The sequence below is a fragment of the Eulemur rufifrons genome, chromosome 17 (genome assembly GCF_041146395.1).
Source record: "Eulemur rufifrons isolate Redbay chromosome 17, OSU_ERuf_1, whole genome shotgun sequence".
Classification (NCBI taxonomy): domain Eukaryota; kingdom Metazoa; phylum Chordata; class Mammalia; order Primates; family Lemuridae; genus Eulemur; species Eulemur rufifrons.
The window spans coordinates 64,787,120-64,802,163 of NC_090999.1; the positions used below are offsets into that span (position 1 = coordinate 64,787,120).

The 15,044-nt window shown below is 32.7% G+C and overlaps 1 protein-coding gene across 1 annotated transcript in view; it reads left to right on the forward strand.

Annotated features, from left to right (window-relative positions):
* SLF1 (SMC5-SMC6 complex localization factor 1) overlaps positions 1 to 7,834 on the forward strand; it is a 58,926-nt gene extending 51,092 nt beyond the window's left edge. The window contains exons 16-20 of the mRNA XM_069491899.1: positions 691 to 854; positions 1,636 to 1,769; positions 3,721 to 3,813; positions 4,230 to 4,412; positions 7,353 to 7,834. Of these exons, the coding sequence (XP_069348000.1) occupies positions 691 to 854; positions 1,636 to 1,769; positions 3,721 to 3,813; positions 4,230 to 4,412; positions 7,353 to 7,834 (1,056 nt within the window). The remainder of the gene's footprint in view (positions 1 to 690; positions 855 to 1,635; positions 1,770 to 3,720; positions 3,814 to 4,229; positions 4,413 to 7,352) is intronic.
* Positions 7,835 to 15,044: the final 7,210 nt, after the last annotated feature.

The window sequence follows — 15,044 nt, forward strand, 5'->3', positions numbered from 1 at the left end:
AAAGTTGCAGTGGGTTATGATCAGGCCATTGCATTCCAACCTGGGTAGCAATGAGACTCTATCTCTAAAAAATTTTTAAAGAATAAAATAAAAAGCAAAACATTACATACATTTATACTGCATTTGATCCCAGGTTTTCCAGTTTTATCTTGAGTATCTTTAGATGTAAGTAGTATCTAATATCTCTAGCAGTTTCTTCAACAAATGAGAAATACATTTGTTTATTGGTCAGATTGAGCAAACTCTATTTTGCAACAATTCTTATCTTTAAGGACGTTATCGCTCCTTAGTCTGTTTATTCCAGGCTTATTTTCTGGTGAAGAAGGGCATTATCAAATGGAAATCACAAAAATACCAATTGTGCATAAATCATACATATAAAAAATTTACAAATGCATCATAACAAATTGGGCATAGAGCTAATCAAAAGAACCTTCCTTAAATGAGCATCAAAATCAAATTAGAAAAAATAATTATTTTTAAGAAAGTATTTTTCTTCTTCATGGTATTAACTTAATGACATGGAACTAGCTTTTTTAATATTTAATCATGTTCAAACAAAATGGTGTGGCAGCCACAGTGATGAAATCAAGAAAATATAACCATATTTAATGGTGAAATGAATCAAGTAATTTCTTTTTATTGCTTTCTTTGTAGTTGTGAAAGCAATATAATATTATTTTGCAACAGGTATATTCCTATTTGCCAGCTTTGGGGAAAACTGGTGTGCTTGGGGCTGGAAAGATGCAGATACCAAAGAAAATAGGACAGCGGCCTTGTTTTGAATCTCAGAGAGCTTTACTAATGGTGAATGGTGCTAAACAGAAACAAGTCGAAGGGCTGCCAGAGTTAACGTAAGTGATGCTGGTATTCCAACTGGGCTTTATTTTGGAGTACAGCTTTTTTTCTCCAACATAATTCTTGAACTTTATGGTCATCTATAGTACTGTCTGAATTATATTGATTAGGAAAAAACTCTGTTTTAGATCTATAATTACACATGATCAACATTTTCTGTTTATGTAATTCAAGGTACATGCTTTCTTTCTGTTAAGTACTTCCCAAAAGAACTAAAACTGTTCAGCAAATTATTGTTTTATGCAGTTTTTACCCTATGATTTGAATTACTAATTTTCCATAATATAGATGGGATTTCAGAATGCACAGGCATGTAAGACACCCTAACTTGTAATAGCTTTCCCAAAATGGGTAAACCTCCTCTAAAGTTTGCTGTGTAAAACTCAGAAAGCATGAGAAATGTTCTCTGAGAGGAAGAAGAGAATAGGATCAGAATATGAAAATAAGAACAGAGAGCAGAGGCCTGCATTCTGATATTAGCTTTCTACTTTATTCTCTCTGCCAAATATGATTTACATGGTCTTTTTCTCTTCCCCCACTATTCTATATTGATAAACTTAGTGGGCAGTTGGGGGTGTGACTAATAAGATGAAAATTGGTACACTAGAATTTGTTTCTGTACAATTAAATTTTAAAATTAGAAAGCAGTAAAGATTGAATGAGTATAAGGGGGTTTAAATTAAAAAGAGGCTAAACTTAAAAGAACTCACCGTCTAATGTATGCTGGCACGCCTTGCTGCAAAACAAGCTTTCATTATCTCTTACTTTTCCTTTCAGAGACCTGAACCTTACTAAATGTTCCTCATCTTTAAAAAAATTGAAAAAGAAGTCAGAAGGAGAATTGTCATGTTCCAAGGAGAATTGCCCCTCTTTAGTTACAAAGATGAATTTTCACAAGACTAATCTAAAAGGTATTCCAAGTATCTAAATTAATTTATGCTAAGAACTTTTCATGGTCGTAGTCAATACTTGCAAGTTTCACACATTTGCGCTGATGAATACTTGAACTTAAATATTGGACTAGGTCCAGGAAATACCTTCTTGGATAGCATATTATGTTCTTGAACTGTCATTTATACAAAGAAAGTGATTGTTTAATACCCAGTATAATAGAGTATTCCTCCCTTTCTTTTCTGCCCCTGCCATTCCAGATATGAAACACAGCGTAGCACTCATTGAGCTCATTCCAGACTTGCCCGCCTTACTTTTCTATTCCACCTCAACCTGTGCTGCTTAGGATCAGTGTCTTCTGATTTGAAAGTATAATTCAGTCTTCATCTCTTTCAGTCCTAGACATTTTGTGAACAAAGAATGAGGAGTAGGCTATGTTACATAGCTGTGTTAAGCATATGGGCTCTTTTCTTCCAGGCATTGAGCCCAGACTATGAAATGTGTTTGGCTTTTGGTTCTAACTATACTGGAACCTAAGTACCTAAAGGGTGGAATAACAAGAATAGTGTTGTAATAATTCCCTCTGGCACTTCTTTTACTTAGACACCTCTTAACTCACAAATTTAAGTTATCTTCCAAAAGTCTATACCTGGCCAAAATAAATTACTGAGTCTCTTTCGAGTTATGTCATGTTTTTAATACAGATATTAACATTATGACATTCATGGAAATAGTGAAAGTGAAGCCCTTATAATCTTTCAACATAAGTTCATAATGCATACCACAAATTTATAGTAACTGCCCATTTAACTCAAAATATGAAAAATATTAGATGAAAACTTGGATATTAATTTCACAAATCAGTATCCTTTCTCTTTGTTTAATAGTTTCAAAAAGTAAAATGGATATGAATGACTTTAGGCTGAACACCAGAAAGAACTGAGAGCAAGGAAGAAAATTGAGAAATAATAAGTAGAACTTCAAAAGCTTTTTTATGCATGTAAAAGAAATGTTTTTGTAGAAGTTACAGAGAGATAATCTGTAAAACTGAACATTATCAAAATGTGCTACTTAGTATTTTATAGCAAGAACAAATTTGATTCAGTATTCCATTTTGTTTCCTAAGCAGTCACTTATACTTTTTTTAAAAAATTCCTCTTAAATTATCATTTATATCTTATTAATCTTGGTTATACAGAGATGGGTATAGACAATTTTAGCCAGCAGGCACTAATTGCATCCCTTCTAGTAAAAACCTTGCCATTCTATTTGTTACCCTTGTTCAGCTTTAAATGGTACTAGGGATTTTTTGCTGTGTGTGTGTGTGTGTGTGTGTGTGTGTGTGGTGTGTGTGTGTGTGTGTGTGTGTGTGTTTATATTAAGATTCCTCCATTTCTCCCTCTCTGTGCTGCTGTAGCCAAGCCAGACAGCCTATTGAGAAGCAGCAAACCATCTGTTAATGGATTTGAAGTTCTGAATTATACTTGAGTGTGTAGAGGCACTCGTGCTTAGCCAGAAACATTCATTTGAATTAAGCTATAAATGCTGTATAAAAAAGAGCCATACATTTAACGTAGGTTCATGAATACATTTAAGAGAGGGCAATTGCACTCTAAACTTTTATTGCTGCAAAACCCTGTATTTTTGGTGTTCTCTGATCATTTGGGGGTTTTATAGCAGGATTGAAGCTTTAAACCATGAACTAGGGGGAGACAATGCCTGTGTTAAACCTTTTGCCGTAGAATTTCATTGCTGAATTGCTGATAGAACAGAACAGAAGCTCTATGGAGTGGTGGGGTTCCCTCCCCTCCCCCCCTTTTTTAATGCAAGAGATGTTTAAACCAGTCAAAAGGAAAACTCAATAAATAATTTTATGGCATGGGGCCAGATCTCCTAGTTCATGCCCTTTGATTATTTTCTTTAGTTGATATCTTGTCTTCTCTGGAATAATCTATTAATTTTTTATGGCAGGAGAAACAGCCCTGCATAGAGCTTGCATAAATAACCAAGTGGAGAAATTGATTCTTCTTCTCTCTTTGCCAGGAATAGACATCAATGTTAAAGGTAAGTTTTAAATCTTTATGGTCTAATCCAGTGTCTTAATACTTGTGATATTAAATAGTTTTATGTCACATTAAGAAAAATTATTCAAGTAAATTAACCTAAGATATCTTTTAAAATATTGCCATTAGCAAAACCAAGAAATTTATCATATATTGATGTATAGCTAATGGTATAGGAACATTTTTTTTGGTGTCCATATTTTGATAATATCCCAACATTAATATATTAAAATTGTTTTTATTTTATTTTTCTTAAAAGTAGAAATATGATTACACCCTTGGCATTTTAACCAAAGCATTCTTTTTGTAGATGAAGTACCTAGAAAGTCACACTGATGAGAGAAGTGGAACATCAATACTTTACTACCAGAAGTCCTACTTCTACTGTTTTAAAACTTGCCTTGATTTCTAATTTAGACAATGCTGGCTGGACGCCTTTGCATGAAGCCTGTAACTATGGCAACACAGTGTGTGTCCAGGAAATTTTGCAACGTTGTCCAGAGGTAGATCTGCTCACTCAAGTGGACGGGGTGACTCCTTTGCATGATGCACTGTCAAACGGACATGTAGAAATTGGCAAGCTGCTCCTACAGCATGGGGGTGAGTGTATTTATGCTAAACGGGTTTTGATAAATTATCCGATTTTTTGATGAATCCCTCGGAGGTAGATAGCATTTTATATTTAAAATCTGTAAGAAAAGATGCCTTTATTTCATATCCATAAAAAAGTAATGATAAAAAGTCTCTCAGAATGTAAGCACTTTTTTTTTGTTAGTAGGGATAAAAGCCTTTTTAAAACATATGTATTTATTTCTTAAGCCTTTTTACGTTCATGTATTTTTGAATTGGGTGTATTTTTAAATATTACTCCTTTTACTTCAAGTGTGTAATGTCTTTGTGAACCAATCGTTTCTGAAAGCTTATTGATAAATGGATGTAAATGTTCAGTTGTGATTACTTGGATTTTTTTCATTCCTGTTTCATTTCCTGTATATAGCTACTAACTCAATTAATCTTATTTTTATGAGTCATTTCTTTTTTTTTTTTTTTTTTTTTTTTTTTTTTGTTGAGACAGAGTCTCACTTTGTTGCCCAGGCTAGAGTGAGTGCCGTGGCGTCAGCTTAGCTCACAGCAACCTCAAACTCCTGAGCTCAAGCGATCCTACTGCCTCAGCCTCCCGAGTAGCTGGGACTACAGGCATGCGCCACTATGCCCGGCTAATTTTTTCTATATAGATTTTTAGGTGTCCATATAATGTCTTTCTATTTTTAGTAGAGACGGGGTCTCGCTCAGGCTGGTCTCGAACTCCTGACCTTGAGCAATCCACCCGCCTCGGCCTCCCAGAGTGCTAGGATTACAGGCGTGAGCCACCGCGCCCGGCCTTTATGAGTCATTTCTTTACAGACTATAAAAAGATATCCCAGAATATTTTTCTTCATTCACATTTTGTAGTCAATTAGGTTAAAGAAGGAGCATTTTCAAATGGTAATAGCTGTCGTGGCAGGGGTTTTGTGAAGGAAATAACTTGAACTGAAATATTCATCTGCTTTTTCTGCTAATTTTTGATCTTTGCTTTCAGCAAGCTCCCCCCCCCCTTTTCAGTGACATTCATCTTATATCTGAACTGAATAATATCAATTTTACATCAAAATGTTCAAAACTGATTTGTGTTTTAAAAAGAAAACTAATGACTAGCTTTTAATATAGAAACAAAGATTTATAGAAATTATTTGCTGCTTCTGTTTGTATTAATTTTAACTTGGAATTTAACCTGATCTTATCTTGTAATTAAAGCATTTGGTTCTGCAGAAAAATAAGCATATTTTCTTTAGATGTCTTTTTATTATATATGCATGTAAGAAAGACTGTATAGCATGGTAGTTTAAGACATTTGGTTATATATAGTCTTCTCCTGCCCCCTAAAGGCCTTAGTGTGTCTGTTTTACTGACATCATTTCTTAGTCAATATATTCTTCAGTTCTTCTACCTTATTTTTTAGTATTATATGCTTACCCAAGCCATAAGTTCTACCTCCTAAGTGTTTTATTTTTCTACTCAACCATGTATCTTGAATTTAAGCCAATATTTGGTTTTGCTTCAGATGGTCTATAAATAATGTAAGAGGAGTTGTTGTATTAAGTTCAACTCTTCAGTAGAGTACGGCATCATACTAATCAGTGTGAATTTTGCCGAGGCTCTTAGTAGAGAATAGGAAATGAGTGTGTTTCTCATCCTAGAAGAGGAAATCTACTTGTATTTCAAGGTCCCTTGGCAATTATACAGACATGTTTTTGCCTTTGTCATATTCTGGGTTTGGACTTGTCAAATGGTTTGACACTATCATCTTAGTAACTACATTATCTCTTCATTATGAGTCACTCAGTCTTTAGAGTAGTAATTTTAAAAATTTATTTACATCTCTAAAACTTTTATTTACTTTTGGTACCTTGTGTCTATAATTTTATTTTTTTAAGAGTAGCTTGGAGTATATTTCATTTTTTTGAGATGTCAACACAATGGAAAGGAACCCTAATTTTGATTTAGAATTCTTTTTTCCATAAATTACACCGTAATCATATATTGTCAATGGTTGATCTTTTATATTAAATACGTTTTACTTCTAGGCCACTATATGTCTGATCAGAGTCATCATTAAGAGTTTTATTAGTTATATTCTGTTCTTTCTCTGACAAAATGATCTATGTTATAATGGTAAGACCTTCTAATTATGTCTGCTAGTACTAAAACCTTTATATCCTCTGTAACATTTTTATGGCCAAGTGCATAAATAGTTACAAGACTTGACTGATGAAGGCACAAAGTACTTCTGTATTTTGCTTTGTGACCAGATACTGAGTCATTGTTGTTTTGCCCCTCCCACATCATCCTTTAGTACCTAGGGGATAAACTCTAACTTTAGTACTTTCTAAGTAGTTAGGTAGGTTTAGCTAGGATAGATGGATGAGATCTGAGTTTTATTCAGTAGAATTAGCATGCAACTTTTGTGAATCAGTTACCTATACTAAAAATTGAACATAGCAAGGGTAACATGGAAAATGTGTTATTTGTCTATACAAGGTTTTGTGGTCATTGCACTGCCAGAATCACTTATCAGCAATGGAAAGGGGCATTACTTTTTCTTCTTGGTGATATTATGAGATGATGCTCACACAGAATTTAAGATGAATATATTTTGTTAATTTTTTCTGAAAACATTGAAATTCTTATTTTAAGATCACAATTGATCAAGTTTTATAAATGCTTTTTAAAATTTATAGTTATACAATTTATTTAACTAAGGCATATAGTTTTAGGCAAACCTTATCAGGCATTTGACTACAATTTTTTTTTTTTTTTTAAGTGTACCTCTGTTAGTCAATATGTATACCAGCTACTTATGTCAACATGAATTCATAAAGAATATGATTGTAAACAGAGATAAACATAGCTCTGGATGCTTTGGGGAAAAGGAGAGAAGAAAACAGCTGTTAAGGTGCCAAAATGAAAATGTTTTAACATTTTGCATTTTCTTTTTCACAGGCCCAGTGCTTTTACAACAGAGGACCTCTAAGGGGGAATTGCCCTTGGATTATGTGGTATCACCTCAAATCAAGGAAGAACTATTTGCTATTACAAAAATAGAAGATACAGTGGAAAACTTTCATGCACAAGCAGAGAAACATTTTCATCACCAGCAACTTGAATTTGGTTCATTTTTACTTAGTAGAATGCTGCTAAATTTTTGTTCAATTTTTGATTTATCTTCAGAGTTCATCTTAGCTTTCAAAGGGTTAACTCATCTAAATGAACTGCTTGTGGCTTGTAAAAGTTATAAAGAAACCACCAGTGCTCATACTGACTGGTTATTGGATCTTTATGCTAGAAATATAAAGACATTGCAGAAGCTCCCAAATGTTCTTAAGGAACTGCCTGAGAATTTGAAAGTATGTCCTGGAGTACACACTGAGGCCTTATTGGTAACATTGGAAATGATGTGTCGATCAGTCACAGAGTTTTCATGATGGTGCTAAAAAGTATGGATCAAGTTACTAAACCTGTTCAACTTGTCATTTATTATGGACTTCATAGTTTATTGACAAATTTTAATTTATTTATTGACAAACTTGGCAGCCTTGCTGAATTTTAAAAGCACTTTTAAAAGAACTTCTGCAAAGCTATAGTATCAGCTTCTGACTTTTTCCAGTGTGTAAAATTTGTCTTGAGTAAAAATAGTTTTGTTTGGTATATACTAGCTTCATTAATCTTTAATTTTTTTGTTCTGAAAGTGATATTATTTATCCATTGTACATGTAAAAACTTAAATATTTTTTCAAATCAAAATGTAATCTGTTTATTTTAGGTGTTCTGGATCTTAGAATCATGGCAAGGATATTCATACAAATGTGTACCTATAAACATGTAGCTCCCTGTTTCTTCTCTATAGGATGTTGGGCTAAAATATGCATTTACGTTTCGTGTTTCTAAAATAAACATTTCTAAGATTTACAATAATTAATATTCTTTTGGTTTTTAAATGCAATGAATATGCAAAATATGACAGTTTAATCCCTTAATCTGTTTTATTTTAGTAGTTCATGTATAAGGTATATTATTGCTCCATGTAATCAATGTTGCATAAGTGAAAACATTCTACATAATAAGTTTTATTAAATATTAAGATTGTAAGTGGCATCTAAGTAATAGAGTTGAGTTTATTTAAAATCATAATGTGCAGTATGAATTTACAGAGTAGTAATGTTTCAATTTGCAGTTTTTTTCCTAATAGCAGTTTATATTAAAACTAAAAGAAAAGGTTATGGATAACCACTTTTGAAATTGAAGTTGCTTCACTAGTGGGAATAAGTTACATTGTGATACAGCTGGAAAGGAAACATTAAAACTTCCATTTAATTTTTATATAACTAAAGCGATGACTTTACAGCAATTAATCTGCTAAAGAAGCACACTTCACTTTTATCTTTTTAACAAGATACAAAAATGCTCAGTTATATTACTGGGCTTATAATGTAAATTGAAAACTGTACATTAATATAAAAAACATTTTTAAGTAAGTAATTTTTTACACACACTGTAAGAAGTAGTTTCTATTTTGCCTTCAAATTTGACATTATGCAAATCCCTTTTTATTATTTACTTAATCTGCCAAAGTATCAGAACATGACATAGCAGAAACTATCTAAGGGTAGTTTAAAAATACTCAATCCAGGAATAAAGTGTTTCCCCTGGGTGATGAATAAGAACATTTTTATTCCAAGGAGTACCACTTTACTTCGTTTGTAAAGGCATCTGGGATCGTGTTTGCTTAGTAAACTAATATAAACTTATAAACATAGGTTTTGACATCAGACACAGTTTCGAATCCTTGTCTAGTTTCTTAATAACTAAATTACAAAGCAAATTCTTTTCTGAGCTTTGGTTTTCTTACATGTAAAATGGAAAAAACACCAGATATCTTTGTCATGATAGAATTAAGTTAGCCTATCACATTATATGATACTTAATGTTATTTCTTTTCTAATGCTTACGTCTTCTTTTGGCTATAATGAATCATTTAAGCAAAAGACAAGATAGTAATTGCTTAAGTTGGTAGTAATTCTGAAGTAATTAATGTAATCAACATCATGAGTTAGGATTTTGCACTGTTGAGAAAAAGTTTTCTGAATGAGTTCATAAGAAATATTTGTTTAGTTGCACTTAACGTTAATATTTCATAATTGACATCTATCTGCTTGCTTCTACAAGCCATAATGATATGAAGTGTGAAACACTCAAATGCCATTGAGGTTTCTGCCTTCAAGAAAGTATTGTCACAGTTTTCAGTAAGTCCAGTGTAGCAAACATGGGTTACTATGTTCTGGACCTAGTTAACAATACCAGTAGGTAAGTATGAATTTAAACTTGCAATGAAAACCTCTTTTCCAGTATTATTTCTTTTATTCTATTTTAGGAAACATAATTGTTGCCTTACATCTATTATAGAAGTATAGGAAGAAGAAATTCCAAATGAATAAAATTTATTTTATGGTCCGAGTCCTAGCTTTTCAGTTGGAGACTTTGCAAAGTTGTAGTTGAAGACAACAATCCTGTTCTTCATTGTATTCTGCCATATATTATAGTTCTGTGGAATTGTTAATAATAATTAAAAGTCCATAGAAACCCTTATTATAATAAATAAAGCCTGAAAGGAGATTTCTGAGCAGTTAAGATTCAGCTTTTCCCTATGCAACGTTTACTGGCAGTTTTTTAGAAAGGAACTTTTTGAAGTTAGCTTTCTGGGTTAATTTTTAATTTCACTATACAGAATAAAGTGGTTCAAGTGTATACATTTTCTGCCGTTTTATGAATTCCAAGATGGTCAGAAAAATTTCATAAAAGTCAAATGTGATATTAATCATTGTTTTGAATTCAGTATTTCTTGAACATCTGCTATAAAACCAGGTGGTGTGTTTGGCAGGGGCTGACTATACAAAAAAAGAGGAGGTCACAGTCTGGGAAGATAAACTAGGCTTAAATATTGTGAGTTTTATTGTCTTTTATGTATGCTGTTGAAAAAAATTTCAGTTTTGTATGTTTCTAAAATTTGCAGTAATAATTGGTATTTTTAAACGTGAATATTCAAGAGTCCGGTACTTTAATCCTTTTCTCAGTATTATTTTAGCAATTTTATTTTAGAGTGGATAGGATGTGGGGTGTGCTTTTGCAGTCTTAATGAACTAGTATACATTCTTAGGCAAACACAAATGCATAACACGAGGATACTTTCTATAATCTCCAAAAAATATTTGCTACTTTTGTTTATGCTGTTACAGAAAGTTAAATTAAATGAATACCTTCACATGAAAAAAATTATTGGTGGAATGTGCAATCCTTATGCCTTTTATACACCTTTCCAGTTAAGTGATGAACTTGATGAGAGCCTGTCACTGTTGCTTCTTAATCAGCGGGAAGGGGTCATCTTTGAGTGACATGAGGCACTCTTTCCCTCAGGCATTTATCACGTAGCTTTCACGCCAATTGCACCTTATGCTGATGTGGAGCTTGCAAAACTCGGAATGATAATTGTTTTTATAACAAATGTGGATTGAGTTAGAAAGGTCAGTGATGGAATTATTGGAATTAGACTGTGCCTGGTGATGTCAAAACAGGAGACATGGAATAGTTAACTAGTCCTTTTAAATCAAATTATGTTATCAAAAAATTCACCTTGTAGTCTGAAATGAATTGTGGTAGGAGGATATACTTTGGTGGTTATTTGTTCTGATATAGATTTGGAGATTAATACGCTATAAGTTAATTAGAAAAGATTGCAGTATATTATTTTACTTGGTTCTGAGCATACATTTTCAAGGTAATGCAGATCCTACTCAAAGACCTTTTCAAAGGAAACAAACATTTCACAAGATTTTAGTATCATTGATCATCAAATGTTTAAAAAGGGTTTGCTTTCTTATAGTAAATGCTAATCTTACAGAACATCTAAAAAAAGTTTAATTCATGCTTTCCAGTTTGTGAAAACACCAAGCAACACAGACCCATACCCTTCTTGTTTTCTTGAGTCACATGAATTTATCTGAATTGTTGGAGGGGAAAAAGTATTCTATTAATTTGTTTAAAAAAGAGACTTGTTTCATTTACCAAGTACAAATCCAAATGATTAGCTTTTTTTAACAGAAGAATATGCTGTTTGGGAGTACTTTTGTGTTACAATCCATTTCCAATATTTTGTATATTTGAATTCATTACCCATAGGTCTTTTTTTCAGTGTAAATATATAGTTTTGATCATAAATACACTGTTTTTTTTAAACAAAAAAAAACTCAATACAATCCTTAGCACTATATACAAGTGATTTTTTAGAATGTTGTCTTTTTGCTATTGAGATAACATCTATACTCCCTCTCCGTTTTTAAACAGAAGTATAGTGAGCTCTTTCCTAGGTTTTTAAACTACTTGCTGAATTAAGATCCAACAGTATAAAGTTAGCAAAGTGATTAGTGATCAGTTATCATGAAAACAATATTCCTAATAAACATAAATTTATATATGTAATACATTATACAGTATTAGCCTTAACATAGACCCTAAAAGCCCTTATTCAAGCATCTATAAATAGCCATCCTAAATTAGAATTAAAACAGTTCCTCCAAATGTTTTGTTTTTGTATCATGGCCCCTAAATCTTTTTAGAGTGTTGAACCTAGACTTGGTGGAGCTTATCCTCTTCCCAAAGTGCCTAAGTTGGATCAAGATATAATGGATGTTAAACATTAATAGAGAATGGCTCACTACTTTGGAACATATGACTTAGTTCTACAAAAGAAGAAGGTTAAAAAGAAATGTTTAGCACTTCCAGAAGGTAAGCTGCACAGAACTGAAAATCTGGAATCCAGCTTTGAATTTTCACCTATCATGCTATCATTTGTCTTGATAGTAGATGAACTAAAATTACCACTGCTTCTCTATTCTGTCCCAAAGCGAAATAAATAGTCATGTTGGAAAAAAATCATTGATCTTCAAGTGGTGACAGATAAAAAGAACTTAGTTTGTTGTTAGTGACTTCTCAACTTAAAGGTTAGGTGAGCAATGGTTTATGTCATGACTCTTGATAAATTTTTCTAATGACCAGAATAGTTTAATTTATAATAGTTTTTTGTTTTCTAAGGAATATATTATATATCTTGAGTATCTGACTTCATCCTAAAAATGAATTTTTCTACTTTGCATTGTTTCTCTTTGACAGCTAGAGACCAAATTATTGAGCAGTAAGTAAAATATAGTACAATTAAAATGTGTCTTAAAGAACTTTCCATGAAAACTTAAAAGCAGAATTGTAAAGAGGAAAACGGGGGAAAGAGATGAGGGAAAAAATGGCTAAGAATCATTGTGGTTGAAAGGAATCAAGAGATTAAGATTTCGAGGTATGGTTTAATACATTGATTGAAGTCAGTGAAGGTGTAAAATCAAACAGAAGGCACACAGACAAATCTTAGGACTAAAGTGTGTCTTTGGAAATTTTGAATAATATTCGATAAACTAAACCAAGAGTCTAGATAATTTTTTATAGAAGATTATTTTAGTTGAAATTCAGTCAAAAAGAAGGAAATTCCAGGGTTTTTGGCTTTTGTTTGTTTGTCTTGTTTCTTTGAGACAGGGTCTCACTCTGTTGCCCGGGCTAGAGTGCAGTGGCATCATCATAGCTGACTGCAACCTCAAACGCCTGAGTGCCTGGCTGATTTTTTTATTTTTTTGTAGAGGTTGGGTCTCACTTTTGCTTAGGTTGGTCTCTAACTCCTAGCCTCAAGTGTTCCCCCTGCCTTGGCCTTCCAAAGTGCCAAGATTACAGGTTTGGGCCACCAAGCCCAGCCAAAATTTCAATTTTAATGGTATCATCAGAAATAGCTTTTTTTTTTTTTTTTTTTTTTTTTTTAATATTGACACATCATTGTACATGTTTACGGGGTACAGTGTGATGTCTCAGGGCATGTGTTCATTGTTTAATGATCCACCTCAAACTTTTATAATTTCTTTGTGGTGATAACTTCCAAGATCCTCTTTTCTAGCAATCTTGAATTATACAATATATTATTTTCTGTGGTCACCCCCCCATGTAATAGAACATCACAACTTAACTAATTCTTCCTATCTAACTAACTTTACACCCACTGACCAACCTCTTCCTATCTTCCTTTCTCCCCTCCCCTTCCTAGCCTCTGGTAACCACCATTCTCTCTACTTCTATGAGATCACTCTTCCTAGATTCCACATATACATAAAATCATGTGGCATTTGTCTTCCTGTGAGAAACATCTTGTTTTGACTGGTAATACTGAGACCTGTCCTCAAAGTTAGGCAAATCTAGATGTCTCATTTATTTTCCTATCATTTGAGTTCTTTTATAATATCAAAATAATGTTAACTTCATACTGAGTCATGTTATTGGTGGAAGTGGACTTGAGGAGAGGTTGAAAGCCATTTATTAAAGTGGTTGAACGCATTCCCTAAATACCATTTTTAACTAATTTTAGTTTCTTTTTAAAAATAGAAACTATTTAAATGGGATTAAAAATTATTTTCTCAGCTGGGCACGGTGGTGCATGCCTGTAGTCCAAGCTACTCGGGAGGCTAAGGCAGGAGTTTGAGACCAGCCTGGACAACATAGGAAGACCCCATCTCTTAAAAAATATATACATTTTTTTTTCTGTAAATTAGATTACATAGGGAAAAAGATTGTAAATAAATACATTGCTGATATTGGTTGTGTTTCTGTGACAGAATTCTGAATATTTTTTTCACCAAGTTTCTTTATGATGATTTATGTCTGTTTATAATGCCAGTAACCAATTTATTTTGAAAGTAATGCTCCTGATCTAAGTAAGAGTAAGTTTGAAATTTTTCTAAAGTTGTCTTATGTAAATTGACATCTATTGGATTTTTAAAGGATAAAATCTAGTTTTAATATATGCCATTTTTCTTTAATGTAAGATATAATTAAAAATATAATTGGTATCATTCAATACAGACCTCAAATATTACACTATACTATATGCCCTTTTTTGAAAGTGAATCTTGTGTCACTTCACTGATACGCTTCTCTAGTCTTCATCTTAACCACTTCAAAGTGGAGCCTCGCCATGTTGGGGTAGGGATGGGGGGGCATTACTTTGTAGTAGCATTCTTAAATTGCTAAAGATTAAACTTTGTCATGTGGTTACCATGTGGAATCATGATAACTTATCTTTCTGCTTTTAGAAATATTCATGGAACCTGAAGAATTACTTGTTGTCTGATGTGTCTTTTCAAATTCAACACAGAAAAGCAGAGAGAAACTGGTAAGATTAAATGATAGTTACATTTATCAAAGGTTGTAACTTAAATGCCTTTAAAACGAGTTTACCAGTGTTATTAAATTAAGAATTCTTCTATCATTTATCTGGGAAAAATTCATTTTATAATATAACTTATTATTTGCAACATTAATGCAGGTACAGTCAGCCGCTATGGAGAGAGTGAAATCTGAGTGAGAGTGTCTTGCCGCTGTTCTCCAGAGCATATATTTTGCACCTATTCCGTGAAGACCAGAAAAATGGCTTCTTGTAAGGTACTGTTTTAAGTAGTACAACTCAAAACACAGTATTTTTACAACTGCCTTATGTAAGTACACTGGATTACCTATATGGTAACTATAGTATACCAGAGAGACTCAATCGATCTA